The sequence below is a fragment of the Lissotriton helveticus genome, chromosome 9, assembly GCF_964261635.1.
Source record: "Lissotriton helveticus chromosome 9, aLisHel1.1, whole genome shotgun sequence".
NCBI classification, from domain to species: domain Eukaryota; kingdom Metazoa; phylum Chordata; class Amphibia; order Caudata; family Salamandridae; genus Lissotriton; species Lissotriton helveticus.
In genome coordinates this window covers 260,076,552-260,094,421 of record NC_136070.1, presented here as the reverse complement: position 1 = coordinate 260,094,421, position 17,870 = coordinate 260,076,552, and the positions used below count along the sequence as shown (strand labels likewise).

Genomic DNA, 17,870 nt, shown 5'->3' with positions numbered 1-17,870 from the left:
GAGGGGGCATGATGCGCATGGATCTGATGAAGGTATTTGGCGTTTTTGCACAACTTGTTGCCAAAAGCTTTATTCAGAGTCTGACAAACCCAAGACGGTACACAGAAATCCTAGGTAGAAATGACGAGTGCACCCTCGGTCGAAGTTACAGAAGGCAAAGGCACTTGTCCAAAAACCAACCAGCATATGCTCCCAAGGACAGACAAACAGATCAGCAGGTGTCCAAACCAAAAAACGATAGACACCCACGCATGGCACTCAAGCAGTCCAATTGTTAATGGTGTCCATACACCCCAGATTACTCTGACCTCCTTACGTCAAACTACTAAGCCTGTCAAGTGTGATTTGGCACCCGTCTCTCCTGTCACCACAGTCCTCTTATAGAACTCCTCTGGCTAAATGACTGGTGACCCTAAGCAATGCTGGGTTCCTTCAAGTGTTTAGGTACCCTCACTGTTGTTCGTACCTCAAGTTCCCAGCCTTTGAATGCCCATAGTTCTTATTGTAGATTTTACCAAACTTCGCCCACATCTCCTCAGATTTCCACTTCTTGGTCTTATAAACACTGCTTTAGCACCACAAGGTTCCCACGGATGCCCCGGTAATAGCATAAAGCGTTCTCAAGTGCATACCAAACAACCATACTTACGCCACCCGAAATGTTTGAATGATTCAAAGATGGTTGCAACCCATATTTCGGCAGCTCTTCCACAGATTACACCACCCCATAAGCCCAAAGTCTTAACACTTAAATACAATAGGATTTTTACTGCAGCATATTCATTTGTACCCTTGAGCAATACATACAATATATCACGTCTAGTGATTACATAAATCATTTCATATATATAAAATTGCTGTATAAAAACATTTGGTAAAAAATATAGATATGTATATAAAAAATAACAATACTAAAATGGTTACAAGGGTAGTTGGGAAAGTTCCCCAGAGCGGGAGAAGCCGTGCCAGCACACCTTCTTGCCACAGCAGGGGAACTTCCAACTGAAGATTACTCTCTTGACTGTTTCAAGAGTGCAGTGTGAGGATGGAGGGCTCAGGAGTGGAGTACTGAAGGGGGAGGAGCCAAGCAGCAGCTCCCAAAGAGGTCAGGCTTGGAGTGGGGGATCAGGAGGGCACTGGTAGGTGAGGAGTGAAGTGCATGGTTTGAGGCAGCAGTGGAGTGTAGGCATTAGATGCAGAGAATGAGGACTCAGGAATACATTGTGTGAATCAAGATAAGATTTGGTGTTGGTTGGAGCGTCATGAGTGGATTGCAAATGTCAGGATTGCAGTGAAGTTGTGAAAATAAAAGTGCATAGCTTAGAGTGGAATGAAGGGTTGGGAAAGGAGTGTTGTCTGGTGTGCTCCAGAGTGGAGTGCCTATGTCAGGAGTGGACTGCTGGAGTCAGCAGAGATTGCAGTCTACTGCATGCAGGAACTGAGGGAGCTGCAAGAAAGCAAGGGATGTATAACACAACAATGTCTACTTGAAAAGCGCACAGTCACCGAGAGGGTATTGTGGCAGTAAACAACATGTTTATAGTTACCCAACTCAAATGTGCTCATTTAATCAACCTCATAAGGAAGAAAGGCTGAGTGGACCCACCAGGATTTGAACCTGTAACCATGTGGTCAAACACAGGTCCCTGCAGGGGATGCCTTAGTCCACTGAAGCACCAGACCTGGCTTATCATGTACCCACCATAGGTAGTGCCGCAGAGATGCAGGGTTGCAGGGATCAGCTTGTGATGAGTGCCGGTGCAGGGCAAGAGTGCTAGGATCATATAATGTCTAGTGACAGTAGGAGTGGAGTAGAGCATGTGACTGTGAGGCGAGTGGGCGGCTGAGGTGTCCAGAGCGTCTTGTGATGAGTGATTAGATATCACTAGTGATGGTTAAAACTGCAGCAGGTTACATCCCAGGGACTGATGAATACTTATCATTACAGCTCAAGACAAGTGTCAGGCAATACCACTTGGGTTGTACATGAGACCTCTTGGATCCAGGAAACATTACACAGAGAAAGTAGCGCTCTTCACCGCTCCCCTAGCTTCCTTCAGTTCAGCTCACAATGTTCATTGCCTTTATTCCCCGCCATGTCAATCTGGGACCACCTTGCAGGCCAAGATGTATTCTTAAAGTCCAGGAGGAGTCCTCAAGCGTCCTGACTGCAAGATGTTGCAAGAAGTCCAGAACATCGAGCCTCCCCTCCCCCACAGCCCTCCAGATTCCAGTCACTTCTGAGGTTCTAAGGGAGGGTTTGCTTCAGATTCAGGGGTGGTGATGCTGTCAGTCCGCACAATGCAGGTGGGCCGGTGCAGGTTCAACATCACCATAAGCTGTTGCCGCTCCAGCTTCAGCCCCTCAATTTGCGCCTTCAGCTCCGAGTTCATCGCCTCCAGCCTCTCCGACTCCTGGGAACAAACAAAGCATTCACTAAGGCTGAGAAGTTAACTCAAAACACCCTCATACATACATTGTTACCTCAAACATCTCTCATAACTATGTCTAGTTACCACAGGCCTCGCATCATGCTGATACACCCCTCGGAGCCCATCCCTGTGGCTTGCAGCTAGGAATTAGGATTTTTAGAGCGAGCTACAGTGATCATCTTCACAATATGGGTGGGTCACTCAAATGGTACCGGTTGTAACGTGGACACAGTCTAAGAGTGATTAGCATGTTGTGGGCAAAGTTTGGTAAAATCTAAAATAAGAACTATGGGGATACATAGGGTGGGTTTGATTTGCCAGGCTGTGTAGAGTTTAATTACTAATATATTTGGAAATTACATGCAATTGCATCCAACATTACAGCGGCAATGAGAATTGTAAAAAAGAGAGGCGAAGAATACACTCCAAATAATGCTATTTTGGTATTGTGGTGCTGATGCTGGACAGGACGGTTGTGCTCCGTGAAGACTGAAGTGTACCCTTAAGTCACAGCTGATGATCAGATGCACGACTAGATAGATGCCAAGCACTTCTCTCAGTAAGTAAATTATTAGTTGAGCACTGGGCGTCTCTTCAACCCTTTTGTCCATGATGGAGATGAGTTTAACAGCAACAGGCTCTCCTGGTTACCCCAATCCGGGAGAAGCTACCATGGCTAGCGTCCATGGCCTTGGTCATAAGTTGTCACATTACACGACTCAGTTGTGCTGATAAGGGTGTCATGGGTCTGACAAGCAAAAATTAGCCAGACATCCCCCTGACCTTAAGGTTTAGAGTAGCAGTAGTTGGCAATTGTAGCCTGTGAAGAGCAAGGCTCATTTTGCATCTGAGGACCTTATGAGATATATAGCAATATCTGTTGGTGAGTCACTAGCATGATACGCCAGTGAGAGCATCTTCTGAGGGTCCTACTGAGAAGATAGAAGTTGTGCCATACCTCTCTTAGGAAAAGCCTCAGGGTTCATTAGTACAGGACTCCTCAATTGGGCACCATTACTGATTGTTCTTGTGACACTGGCAGAGCTGCTGAGTTACTTCTTTTAAAAAGTGTGCTTGGAGCTCAGTCGCTCAGCGAGCAGCCGAAACGTATATACGCTTGTGGTCGTACCACTAATCTCTGGTGAAATCTGTTATAAGCACTATATCAGGAGAGAGGTGGGCATCACGACCCGTTTCAATGCTGCAAACCTGTGCCCTCCTTTGGTTCTGATAGATTCCTGCTTGTGTTGAGAAGGTCGCTGCAGAAAGGACATCATGACCTTTGATTTTAAGGTATCTTTGTTTTACAGATGTCAGGGCCATTTATTTCGATTCAACACTGCTGGGTTCGCGTCTCAAATACTATTACCAATTACAAAAATAACCGCAGCGTTATCAGATTTATCGTTTTTCAAAATAAAAATCGTTTGTTTGTAATATAGCTCTTGCTACTACAGTTTTGCCATTACGTAGTTCCGTAACTGGTATTGTTTTTATCCAATTCAATAGTACTCATTTTATAGAGTTCTGAACAATAAAGCGATGAGCAGGCCGTGCAAAGATTCAAACCTGTTACTTGTAGATTACACACAAATCACCATAAGATTCTTTTTTTTTTTTTTTTTTTTTTAAAACCTTTATTGAGAAACAGGTATAAGTACAAGCGCAGGCCTACAACCACAAGGGCCGGCCGCAAAATCAGGAGAGTCAAAAGAGAACAACATCAATGTGTACGGTAGGATGAATACAGGATAGACGAGTAACGAAATCGTCACACAGTAAGTGCCAGGATAAGAAAGGTTTCATTTTATGATGTATAGAGGAGGCAGAAGCCATATCTACCAATGTGTCATGCAACATACTCGAAAAAGAGGGGGGGGACGAGAGGGATGCAGCCCCCTACGCAATCAAATAACCACAGTAGAGCAAAGCCCAGATACATCCAATGCCCATCAAAGGTTCAAAAATAAAGGACAAATCGTAGCAAACAAGTAAATGGGTCACCGCATAAACCGCCCTCCCGCCCCGAAAAAGGAGAAAGTGCAGACACTTACGAAACGAAGGAGAAAGAACAAAGGGACACAGCCCACCCCCTAGAAAGAAAGCAAAAAAGGGACCATAGAAGAAAACAAACTAAAATAACAAACACCCCCCCCCCCACCCTACATCACTGTAATGGCTATGGCCTATCCCACTAAACAGCGTGCCTGTCGCCCTGAGTCACCCGAAATATAGAAGAGAGAGAAAGGGAATAATAACGAAGGGAAAAAAGAGGAAGGGATAAAAGGAGAGGAAAAAGAGGGAAGAGAAGGAGAGGAGAGAAGAGAGGAGGGGAGCCAGCGATCGAAATACAGAACACCACCCCACCCGCAATAACGGATCACTAGTCGAGGTCAAAAAAGGACACTGAGAAAAGCCTACATAAAGGATGAAGACAGGAACTGTCCAAATGATGAGGCACGGAGATGCCAATTAGCAAAACAAAAGTCCCGCAGGCACCCAGGCACGATCACCCCTGTCCACTTCTATGAAAAGCAGAGCTGCCAGACCCCGCCATGGCCAGGAAACAGCATGATACAGTGGGTCCATACCAGTCAAGGAAAGCAAGTGGGATCTTCACGGAACACCGTCTCGGCGAGCAAAAAGCAGCCAGGAAAACTCGGCAGCAGTCAGAATGCAGAAGTAACCCGAAGATCCACGTGGCCAAGCACAAAGTCCGGGCTGTCCAGAACAAAGCAAAGAAATCAGGATGTAGGAAATACTGCTGCATCGGCACCGGGTCCACTTGATCCCATGGAATCGAACACCCAGCCGGATATCCCAGCACAGCAGCTGGAGAAGTCTCAACAATACCAACTCGGGGAGACGACACCGCGTCACAAAATGGCTGAACAACCATGGCGGTGATCCGCAACTCCAAGTCCCGGCAGTGCAAGGACAGGTCGATCCGCAGAGCACCCAGGGCGAACAAGACAGTACTCTGTGTAGGGGCCGCCCGAATCAAACGAGGTCTGGGGAGAGCAAATGCAGCAACGTCCCTGTCTCCAGGAGGAAGACACTCCGAGGGGCCATCCGCCATCTTGTGCATATCGTCCGCCGCCATTGTCGCATCCGCCGCCAAGCCCACCAGGAGTGCCGGAGGCCCCAGGACACACAGCCGATCCGCGGCAGATGGCGCTCGGCGGAGAAAGGAGAGTCACCAGAAGAACGGGCGTGCTCCACACAACTCGGGGGAGCCCCGCACCGGATCCCAGGCGGGACAATCAACAGGAGTGGGCTTCTCACCCGAGGGGTGCCGGACAACTCGGCTTCTCTTCTTCGGGCCGGCAGGCAATCAGGCATGCGGGGTGGCCCATCATCGGGGGTGGGTCCGCTCCGGCGCCACCGGCTCGCGGCTCTCAGGCTCCCACCATCGGGTCTCTTCAGCGGTTCCGGGCCGCCGGCACTCCGAACACCTCCGGGCAGACACAGCACTCGAGGCCCCGGCGTCAGGGCCGGGAAGGCCAGCAAGGTTACAAGGGCAGAACGCAGAAACCACTGCACGCCAGAGCCCCGGAAAAAAACGGTAAGTGAAGGCTCTTCCCAGGTAACCAAATTCGGATCACCCCGATCAGGATTAAAGACAGGATAGGCGGCGGGGAGGAAGGGATCTCGGAGCGAGGCGTTTATGCGACTGTTCCGATCGCCATCTTGGCTCCCTCCACCATAAGATTCTTAACTTGCTCAGCAGCTCACTAGCTTCAACTATGTCACCATCTGGGCATTCTGCGTTTCTAAGGAAATACTGTCAATAATCCAGCCTTTTGATCTCCCAGACACCCCAAGGATACAGGCCCCCAACATCATAAGGAGTTGGCCTCCTTGCTCATTCATTTATCTTAGAGCAAGGCTTCTGTTTAGAGTCAGATGGAACAGTAGCTTCCAATGTTTCATTCTCCGACCGCAAGGAACTGACAGTGGCCATGTTGTCGCTTCCTTAGTACGCAGCATGCACGTTTAAAGAAATTAGAAACCAGGTCCATGCAAATGCGGATGTGACCTAGACATGCAGTGAAAATACACATGTGCAGTACTTCCCATACACACATAGGCAGTGATGTTAATTAGCTCCTGAATGCTAGCGGATGAAGTGTTCTGGAGAAGACCATTCAGCATCCATTTAAAGTGCTCATGCCCACCACGATTAGCTAGCACGTGCCACTTGGAAGTGGTGAGTGGACGAAGGGTGGAGTATCTTCTTCCGAAGATCTGTCCCTCCACATGGGATCTATCCAAGGCAATACTGGGTCCGCCAAAGTAGTTGATGAGCATTCATTCTACAGGTACTGGTCATTCCAGGGCTAGGGAAAATCATATCCAGAAACTACCGCTCATGTTCCAGATCAAACGGTGAGGGAAAATATGGCACCATAAGAACGAGACAGTGCTTAAAAGGCTAGTGCTTAGTGGTGTGATGGGCAGGGAGTGGGCCTGAATGTTTAGGGCTGTCCTGCTGAAGAGGCTGCTTCATGTATGGGGGTGATTATGATAGAAAATTTGTGGGTTTTGTTTTCTTCTTTCCCATGCCTCTTGTGGTCTTTGTGCGCTGAGTCACAAGACAGGTTTTATTGTACATTGAAATATGTAGATTGGCTCTTCCACCAAGCTCCTTACTAAACTAAGATAATTTAGGAAATGGGAGTACAGATAGGAAAAGTTCAATGTTTCCTTGATGGTTTCAGGGAACTGAAAGAGAGGATTTCAAAAGATCAGAAAAAACAACATTGCTTGGAAGCAATGGACTAGGACATTTTTAAATTTCTCCCTGATCTTGATGAAGACGTGTGTACAAGGATATAAGTGAATATGCACAAAGTGGATATTGTAAGGTTATTTTTGCAGAAACTCAACATCATAGTTTCTCTAAGGGTGCCGAGGAAACCCTTGCCATCTAACTAGCTGGATTATGCGTGTGTACTCAACCGGCACATTCACCCTATATATCTTTGCACGTCAGGTACACTTGCACAATCACTCTAACCTCTCAAAAGCATTTGGTTCACTATCACACTTATCCTGTAACAAGAGTCACCGCACATTCACCCCATGATCATCAGTGTATCTAGTCCACTTGCAATCATAACCCATGCTTCATCTTGTAGACGGATCACTTACATACTCACATGATACTCCCTAGTGTTGTAAGAGCCCTTGTCTATTCACTCTATATGGTTCTGTATGTGCCAGAAACCCTTACCCTATAGCCCATTATCTAATTATGTGGCGGTGACTCTTGCACCATTACCCTGTGCTACCTCGTACGCAAAGGGCTCTTGCATACGTATTCTATTCTACATACTGTGGTAGGAGCGTGTACACTTAATTCATGCTGTTTGGTCACAGGAGCAGCCTAGCACTAGCCCTTTGCTCCCTCTTGGCAGAAGCTGCTGGTGACTCACCTAATGTTCCCTTGTGCATCACTATCCCTTCCAACTGTAACCTCGGATCCTCTCTGTTGCAGGAGCCTTTGCATACTCACTTTACGTTCATGTATGTGCCAGGTATCCTTGCACACTTCTGCACTCCATAATGTGTCAGAAGTTGCAGCGCTCTTACTCCATGGTCCGTAAGATGGCAGGAGAAGTGCCCACTAGCCTCATGCTTCCTCACATGGCAGGATCTCTTGCACACTTACTGTATACTCCTTTGTGGAAGAAGCCCATGTGCACCCACCCAGTACTCCTTCGTGGCAGGAGCTCTTGCACACTCAACTATCCACCTCGTGTGGCATAAGGTCCTTGCACAACTTAACCTATTCATGGTCAGGTTGCTACCTTTTGCCTTGTTTCCCGGGTCAGAATGGGACAGAAAATAAGCCGGGCACCAAAATAAAAGTGGCCCCGTTAGTGAATTAGGAAGCTAAAATACAGACCCTTGTGAACTAGTTGGAGCAGTTGTAAAGACACGCTGTATGAGTGTTTTGCAAGGTATGAATGACTGCATGGATTTGAGCTTGCTACAGGCAATGTTTGTTTTAATGTCATGAAAATCAACAGTGAAAACTGTCCCAGAAGACCATAAAACAGGCCCACAAACAGCCAAACAATCAGCCCCTCACTGACCTGTCAAACCAGCCTGTCAGGCAGTGCCTGAAGCCGACCATGCTTGTTACTCCGTGCTATATAACGTGGTAAGGGCATGGGTACACTTGGCTCATGCTCCTTCATGAGATCAGAGCTTTTGCACCAGATTTACCCCTCGGTTGCCACAATTTATTCACGCCAGACCTGACCAATATAATATTACGGTCTTGCCAGCTCCAGCTACAAGCTGCATCTCAAATAAGCATGCCTTCTGACTAGACAGATCAGACCAAAATGTTTTCAGAGTCTGGTGGCCTCCGTGGTACGTATCTTTGACACCCCTGTGTACTAGTGGTGTGGGGTTCAATGATGACAACCAGGGCTGAGGTGGGTTGTTCCCGGTCTCCTGCTTCTTTCTGTTTATTGAAACAGACAATGCCTGAATAGTTATTTCATGCCTTGGTAGATATTTAATGCCTTGATAGATATTTCCTCTGGTACATCTAGAGAAACCAAAACTCTCACCATCAGGACAAAAGGAGAAGGGAATGGGTGGGAGCCAAAAACCAACCTCTGCGTTATTTTCTGTTGAATAAAATGTTGGAGGATTCGTCTTTTAGTGTTAAAATGGCTGGCCACGCGGCATATCCAGGATTACACTTACTGGCCTTCTAGAAAAATACTGAAGGTAGGTACGGCACGAGTTGCATGTTGTAGAAGGTGGCTCTGTGGACAGAGACTACGTTAATCTCACATGCCTCATCCCTTCTCTGTGCAATATTAGAGCTACGGTCTAAGCAACATGGGCCTTATTTATGAAGGTCTTGCGCCACCGGTGCGTCACTTTTAAAATGGGAAAAAGTGACGCACCGGCGGCGCAAGGCCTTCATAAATAAGGCCCCATATGTTTAAATAGAAGCATACTCCTTCATATGAGTTTCCTTAATTGAACATTTTAAAATTAAAACCACTGGAGCACTCCAGTGCTGACAAAAGTTACCAATCACCCACTGTCCACTTATTAGGCTGATCTAACTCAACAGAAGGCAGATGTGGATGAATTATTCAAATACAATGTGGATGACAATCTGAACTTCCCTTTTATTCCTATTAGTGCATAGGATGCATCACACATTGAATCCCTAGTTGCAAACAAGTTGCTGAGCAATCTGCGCATTGATAGTTGGCGAATAAGTATCGTACATTAGGTCAAAACGTCTTGTGTTAGCCAGAGGGCCAGACTCTCTCTGTAGTACCCATAGTGTTGAGATACCCAGGAAATCTTACATTTGTTTGTGGAATCAGAAAACGAAGGTTACAGACTCAATCCAATACACACCTTAGTGGTCATGAGAGCTCATGCAGGCATCCCTTCTGCAGTGAGACATACGCCCTCTCACGCTCACTCTTGCGCCCAGGATGCCTTGTCCCCTCAATGAGACAGGGTCCCTTGCACACTCATGATTACCTTCATTAGGTTAGGTGCCTCACCACAATCGACCTGGACTACATTTCAGAAATGCCCTCATACACTCATGTGTCTTCCTCTGGGAGAGGAGTGCTATCACACTCTCTTCTGAGCACCCAATGGAGCATAAGCCCTTTAAGACTCACTCTTTTCCCTCATGGGGCTCGTGCTTTCACTTACACACCCGCATTGACAGGATCAGGATTCATTTCACACGTATCCTTGCCTCCTTGTTGGTACAGCTGTCCTTCTACACCTAACCTTGTTTGTCCCCTTTAAGTCTTGTGTGACAGGAGTCCTCAGGGACTCAATTTGCCACCCATGTGCGAGGAGCCTTCACTCATTCACCCGTGTCACCCAGGTGTTCCAGTACCTGCACATACTCACCTTCTGTAGATATTCCGTCCTTTCTTTCTTTTTGTTCCGACACCGAGCAGCGGCCACCTTGTTCTTCTCTCGACGTCGTTTCCTTCGCTCTTCTTCTTCATCCAACTGCAATGAGAAAACCAGTTACCAAGACTTGAAAAGAACTGGAGGTACAGCTGTGGTGGACTCACAGGAGACAGTTAAATAGAGAAATCTGTAGTGTCCATACACTACCCTTCCACGAGGACCATCTGAAGTTTCACTTCGCACACATCACTCTAAAAGAGATTTTTACCTCTTCCTCAAATGTACAAAATGCCACAGAACCCTGCAGTGTTTCTGGTGCATGCGCAGTGCACAGCCATGCATGAGCCATGTGATGGACGTAGGAAGTGAGGGCAAACAGACACTATTAAATAAGTGACAGTCTGTGACTGTTCTTCATTTACTCACAGGTCATTTTTCGGAACCAGGCAGAGATCATCTTAGCGAGAAGAATGTATTAGTAAAAAGACCAATAGAGTGCATATACTTAAGAAATGTTAGACAATTTATGCCGCTTTCCTTTATTCCACTCTCAGGTACCATGCCTCCTCTAGGAAGCAGCAAGTACGTACGGCGACTCCTCATCAGGAGATAGATCATTACTATTTTTGTATTCCAAAGACTGGAGTTCTTTACAGTGGCCAAATAGTTATTTTAGGGGTTGATGGTAGGTTCTGCATACAACCAGAAAACAAATTACTGATTTGAGGAGCCAACCAAGGCGAAGGAAAGCTGGTGACCTGGTTTGCCATCTCCTTCCTGAAAGGTTGTTGCGAAGTTGACTATACAAAGAAGCCTGTTATGGTATTCATGGCCTGGTAGCTCCCACGAAGAAGATGGTGGGATTATACATGGACTCTTTAGTGGTACAACGCCAAATAATGAGAGCCCCCTGCAGAATATGCACCAGGGCCTGACACTCCCGTATCTCACAGATATTCATTGGCCTTAAGATACGTAGGGAGCTCCCCAAAGAGCGGGGGACCCCTGCACCACAGGGGCGCTAGAGGAGCCTGCTTTACACCCAAGGAGCTATCCCTTTAACTAGTGGTTCTTAACCTGTGGTCAAGGGAAGCTGGTGGCAGCGACACCTCCTCAGGGGGTCCGCGACTGCTTAGAAAATTAAATAACCTTAACAGCTTAATAACACATATATAAATAAAAAAGCTACATTGAAAATTATTCATATGAGCAGACCAGTGACTTTCTGAATTAAATTAAATGTTCCATCCTTTGTGTATTTATTTATTGAATACTTATTTCTGTATTTTTGTGTATTGTTATGGTTACAATTATTAAAAGTTTTTAGGCTGGGGTTCCCTGCTTCCAATAGTGACTCCATGGGGGTCCCTGGATTCCAGTAAATGATTCAGTGGGGGGGTCCCCGAATTCCAGTAATGATTAAGTGGGGTCCACATGTGAAAAGGTTAAGAACCACTGCCTTATACCAAGCACACAGCCAGTTTGAAGGACTCCTCTTGGGGGAAGGGTTAAGGATTCCTGGTCTTTCATGGGGATCCTAGCAAACTGAAGCATATGCAGGAAACACTTGCAGTTGCTTCTTCATAAAGATGAGAAGAGAAGCACTGCATGGCAGACAGCATCTCATGGCAGACTAAACACTCCGTAACACTGTGCACTCTACAGCAGACAATGCACTGCATACTAGACTCTGCACTACATGGAACTGCACATTCTATGGCAGGCAGTGCACTGCATGGGATATTGAGCCATCTATGGAAAACTGCACTCCGTGGAATAAAGTGCACTTAAGGAATTACCTGTGCTCTGCGTGGCAAACTGAACTTAACACAACATAACAAGATGGTGCCCTGCATGGCAGCCTGTGAATGGCAAACAGACTGTGCACACCATGTCAGACTGTTCACCTGATGACCGAGTAAGCACCCACGTAGCAGAATGACCATTAACTCAATCTGGCTAATGCCTGTCCGGCCGGCTGCACAGTCAGTCCCATAGCGGTTTAGTGACTCGTCCCACTGCAAGTGCTCACATAGCTCCTTATTAGCATCTCTCAAGGCAAGCATGTTTCTTAAGCTGCACTGTGGAGGTCTCCTGGGGGCACCTCCTGCTGCCCAGTCACCTTGTACACAAGCACCCACTGGCCACTTCTGCATAACTCATGCTCAAAGCGTGCAGGGCTACGCGAGGACCATCACATCAGGCGATGCTTGAAATGGAACTATAGAAGTGCAGGTACTATCTAAAAGTGCCTGTTTGCAACTGAACACTGCAAGTACTCTCCCATTAAAAGTGCTGCACTCCTGCCGAGGCGTGCTGGGCCTCTCTCCTTCAAATTTAGGAAAGCACTGCACACAGAGCCGCTTGGGGAATCACAGCCAACACCAGCGTGTCAGCCTGACACAGCAACCATCTTCTGCCTGACATGTCACATATATAAACCTTAAAGCTATTTAGGAGACTCAAATAGCCAAAGGGCAAAGCTGAAGCTTATGAATCTCCGATTTGGAAATAGCCAATTTCGTGGAGACGCCCCTACATGGAAATTGAAGAGTAGTGAGAGGATGTGTCGCCTCTGTAATTACAAGAGGGAAGATATTTGCCATATCATCTGTAGCTGCCCTGCACAAATAGAGGAACGTAGGAGGCTGCTAAGATCGGACTTTAATAGACAAATGATACGAACATGCCGACAAGCAGTCATAGCCAGTTTACAAGGAGAAAGTTTGCAATTTATGGGCAGACTTCAGAAGTTTATAGAAATAGTGGAGAAGAAACTGCTTAACTGTGGACAATGAAGATGGTTTTATATATATATACTTGGTTTTATAAATTGAAGAAAAGTATCTTTTAATTATGTGGTCTTAATAATGTATGAAATGTAAGAAGAATTGCATAATGGTGTTTTAATTGTAAGTTTTTAGTAACTGAACAATACATTTTTTCTTTCATTCACAAATATATCACTACATTCACACCCAGGGTCACTAGAAAAAGATGATTCCTCAGAAAATGTTGGCTAACTTCATTTTAAATCACATAAAACTCGGGTGGGGTGACGTTTCACACAGATGTATCCCAAGACCAGTGCTTAATTTGAGCCGGTGGTTTTCGGTGCTCAGCATCAGCACTGAATCATCAACACCGGCGCTTTTCATGAGCACCAGTTAAGGGCACATTAATTTATGGTAGGCACCAATAGATTAACTGATTTGCCGAGAATCACAGGATGTTGGGCCGAAGCCAAGACTCGCATCTTGTTTCCCAGCTCCGAAGTCAGCAGCTCTGGCTATTACACCACATCTTATCCCCACTTTCATGGTTAGTAGTTGGTTCTGTTTTAGGTAGCGCTAACAAAGGGAAATGGGCTGGTTCAAGCTGCCTCCTGACACGAGCCCCGGCAAGTATTTGTCTTTTACAAATGAACCACAGCCCAAGACTAAGTGGAAAGCTTCAGTAAGAACCTGAAGAAGATGGCTTAGAACTAGGAGTACAACACCAAAATGACCTGCTCAACAGCTCCGTTTGGTCCTTGTTGCTTTGAGGTGCGCCACAGTCCCAGCCTCATTTGGTACTGCGGCAACTCCAATATCCCTGATGAGGTTGGGTGGTTGTGCACATTACTACAGATCACGGGTACTCGCAAACATTTTCCCAGGGGCCACAAAGTTTGGTCTGTAATGTGACAGAGGACCACATTGATGCAGCAGGGTGGGGATTCGGGGGATGGGGGAAGCAAGGTAAGTAATGGGGAAGCGAAGCATATACATCTAGTGGCTGAACTGCACAATGTGAAACCAGAAAACCTTGGATTAATCCCAGCATCCCCACTTTACCAAACTGTGTGATTCTTGGCAATTTGTTTATTTCAATTTTCCTCCTTTTTTGTCATTATCACATATGAGGAGTTCGAAATATATCACTTCAGGATGTGCATTGTACAAAACCTCCTGTGTTTTATTTTAATAAACTATTATGTTGTTCATGAAAAATAGGAACCCAGGCCACAAAAGGAGTGCACATAACAACTGACTTGCCTCTGAGTTCACTATTGGCACTATCAGTGGGGGGTGGGGAGTTTGGGGGTTAATAAACGCTTCTAAATTCATATTTGAAAACTCATTAAAAAATACGTATCAATAGAATAATATACTAAGGTGAAATGGTTCTGCATGTTAATGAAAAACACATTGTCCTAATTCTGAGAGACCTTATCATATTTTTACAACTTTGCTGCAAGATGGTTTTGAAAATAAAGGTGTTCCTAAAGTTAAGTGGTGCAGAACAACCTAGTTACTTCCTTTCTTTACCTTCAATTAACCTTTAAATATAGGCTTGTCTGTTTATTTGACATCTTTGTAATGTTAGCGCTGAGTCAAGTGGACAGCAGACCAGTGCTGCTGTTGATCAGCGGTCTGCATGTAATGGTCAGGAGGGCAGCACTTTGAGTATCACTGCTAAAGATGGTCAATAAAGGAACTAACGTTAGAGAGGTTTGTAACCCCTAAAAAAGCTACCAATACTTAAATGAGCAAGTCTCTGCAAGGAGCAGAACCTGATAATTGTCCAAGGATGGACAACCTGGATATCAGAAAAACATTTTTAGTGAGGTACTTTAAGGTACTGGTCAATAAAAAATGTCATGGCTTCCAAAACTAGCTAGCAATAGGTATGTCTTGTAGTTTCGGGCAGACTACCCGATTGTTCTCTCACTGCCCTTCTCAGTGCTGCACTGCTGATCCTGAAGCTGCAAGGTTTAGAGAGGGAAAGATGACTACAGGCTTTAATCGTACAGGGACAACTGACGCAGCTGGCACTGGGTTGCAAGACATGATCATCAAATCACTGCAGGTGCTCAACTGAGGCATATGCTCGATTGCTGTAATTTAGTAGTACTTTACGTCAAGCTATTTGGTTTTCACTCGTTTATCAAGATATTTGTATACTTCAAAGACTATTGAATTTGCTCCTCACGTAAAGCCAGTGGTGCACTTTCTACGTTTCTCTAGTGTGGATAATTCAGAAACAGGAAGGGTGTCAGATTCTGTAGTTACTTTTTATCCGTGGGTTTCTGCACCCTGTTTGTTTAATGTTCTGATCCTGGAAGTGGGGGCTTGCCCAACTGGACCATTTGGATGGCACAGCACGCCCTGCTTCTTCCTACTAATTCCCCACTTAAATCAGAGATTTAATCTAGACCACTTGATCAAATTGTGTCCCTGGAGACTTCCTGTAGGAGACTCAAGTCAGCTTCAGAAATAATCGCATTGCTAGGAAGACCCGCATGTGAACCCTAATAAAGGGTTGCAACCGGTGTCCTCGCTGATAATATCCGAGGCTTAGATGACATCAGACCAGCAGCACTTGGTACACTTGAAATGATACCCTGCTGATCCCCGTTTCCATTTTTACAGAAAAAAAGACTGGTCAACTGAAGGCGGATCTCCGCTATGCTGGAGAAGATGTCATGGAAGAGGGCCAGTTTGTTAGCAATTGTCGTATAACTATGACTGGCAATCCCTAGTTTGGCTTTCAGGTGCTCTGTTAGCTCCTTATGAAAGAAGACTTTAGTCCCTTTTCTGTAGATGTGTGACACCTGGGATCCCAGAAGAAGTGTCCCACGGTTGAAAGGCTTACCATGGTAATGACTGCAAGAACGTCTTTTGTAAAAAAAAATGCTAAGTCCTTTGAAACAACAGCCTCCATAAAACATCTGCAAAATGTCAGTCTGGTAAAGATCTATGCAGAAACGAGAATCTCCCTAAGTATAAAAGCCCTTACATTTTAGCCGAAGCAAGTTAGTTAGCAGTCAGCAGCAACCAGATTTTTGTCCCTGTCTTCCAGTTGTCTAAATACTAAAGGAGGTTAAGTCGAGACATAGAAATCTTTATCCCGTGTTTACCTGGTAGGTCTAGCTGGCCTAGATGCCTCCCCAACTCACCGGAACATTTTAATTTGTCCTGACTGCTTCCAAAACTTTGAAACTTAACTTTTACAATGATCTTCAACATCCACATCCATATGATTATATTAATATGTGATAAGACTTCATCTAAGGCTGGCTAAACCTGTCGAGGTTTGCTTGGGTGGGCGTCGGCCTTAAGTGGAAAGGAGAAGCTGTTCGATACCTAGGGGACCATTTATATCACTCTCTTAAAAGGCAAACTCCGAAGGACCTACACAGTCCTAAAATCCCAGGTCCAGTTCTGGAAATCACTCCTGCTAGCCCCAACAAGCAAGATAGCCCTATCTAAGAAGATCATGCTCCCCCGCCTTCTTTATCATTTCGCCAACCATCCAGTTGTTCACCTGCAGTTTTTTTCACGATCTAGATGCCATACTATGAGAGCTTTTCTGGAGTAACAAGCACCACTGTATAGCTTTACCTAAATTACAGCTGCCTGTGGAGAGGGGGTGGGGGAGAGTGAGGGCGCACCTTCGTTTGAGGCATACTGTCTAGCAGCCCAGCTTCAGTGGATCTAACAGTGGCTGGCATACGGACACGGGCTCCCTCACCGACATCCAGAAACTTTTTGCTATGTAGGGTGGCCTACTGGTGCCGGAGCCCATCATGCTTGCCGAGTGTAGCACACAAATGCATTTGACGGAAGCTGGCCCTTACACACCACGTGGCCTCATATGCTCTAGCCTTCCCCCTACACGGTCTCCCTCATTTTTCTGGCTCTCGCTCATCCAGAGACCTTATGCCCTAGCATGATTGCACTCTCATCACAATAGGTGACTTTTTCTAGATAGCCAGCTTTTTACCATCGACCTAATCGACGACTTCGCTCTTCCCAGGGGTCATTTTCTACAGTATCACCAGATACGGCACTACCTTTGTACTCAATGGTCTATAGTGGACACTGAACCACTCTCGCACTCAGTTATTCAGACTCTGCTCACTATGGGGACGGGCTGTCGCCTTATTACATGGCTCTACAGGGCAATGAAAGATCACATGGGAGCTCCACTTACCTCCCTCAGAGACAAATGGTATCTATATATAGGTTGGGGCGCTCCACAACTCTGAATGGGATACAGCCCTCGAATTTCCACACAATGTCTCCCGCAATGCCTGGTTTCAAAGTATACAATTCACCATGCTCCATAAAGCGTACTTCATGCCAAATCAGCTAAACCGTTTCTTTCCCATGGCTCGGCCAGGCTGCCTGCACAGCCACGAGTTCTCAGCTGACCTCCGACACATGCTATGGTCCTGTCCCACCCTCTCCCTTTACCGGCAGGCAATTCACAACACAATCTGTAAGGTGAAAGAGCTCCCGGACATAGCCACTTGGGAGGCCTGTGCCCTCAGCATATTTAAACATGTGAGGCACTTGGTGGCTAGGGCACGCTTTGCAAGTCTAGCAATACTTCTTGCTAAACGCGCTATTACCCATAATTGGCGACCCACCCAGCCTTACGGATTGGTGTCATGGCACAGGGTGTGCAGTAGTAGAGGAGGGCTGGAAACGAGGCACTACACTTCAAGGAGGTTTGGCGCATCCGTAT

At 46.1% G+C, this 17,870-nt stretch overlaps 1 protein-coding gene across 2 annotated transcripts in view; it reads right to left on the bottom strand.

Moving 5' to 3' along the window:
- Positions 1 to 753: 753 nt before the first annotated feature.
- Positions 754 to 17,870, bottom strand: part of JDP2 (Jun dimerization protein 2) — a 63,254-nt gene continuing 46,137 nt past the window's right edge. For both annotated transcript variants that reach the window (XM_078662033.1, XM_078662032.1), the window contains 2 exons: positions 10,350 to 10,454; positions 754 to 2,414 (listed from right to left, as the gene is read on the bottom strand). In XM_078662033.1, the coding sequence (XP_078518159.1) occupies positions 2,235 to 2,414; positions 10,350 to 10,454 (285 nt within the window). In that variant the 3' untranslated portion in view covers positions 754 to 2,234. The remainder of the gene's footprint in view (positions 2,415 to 10,349; positions 10,455 to 17,870) is intronic.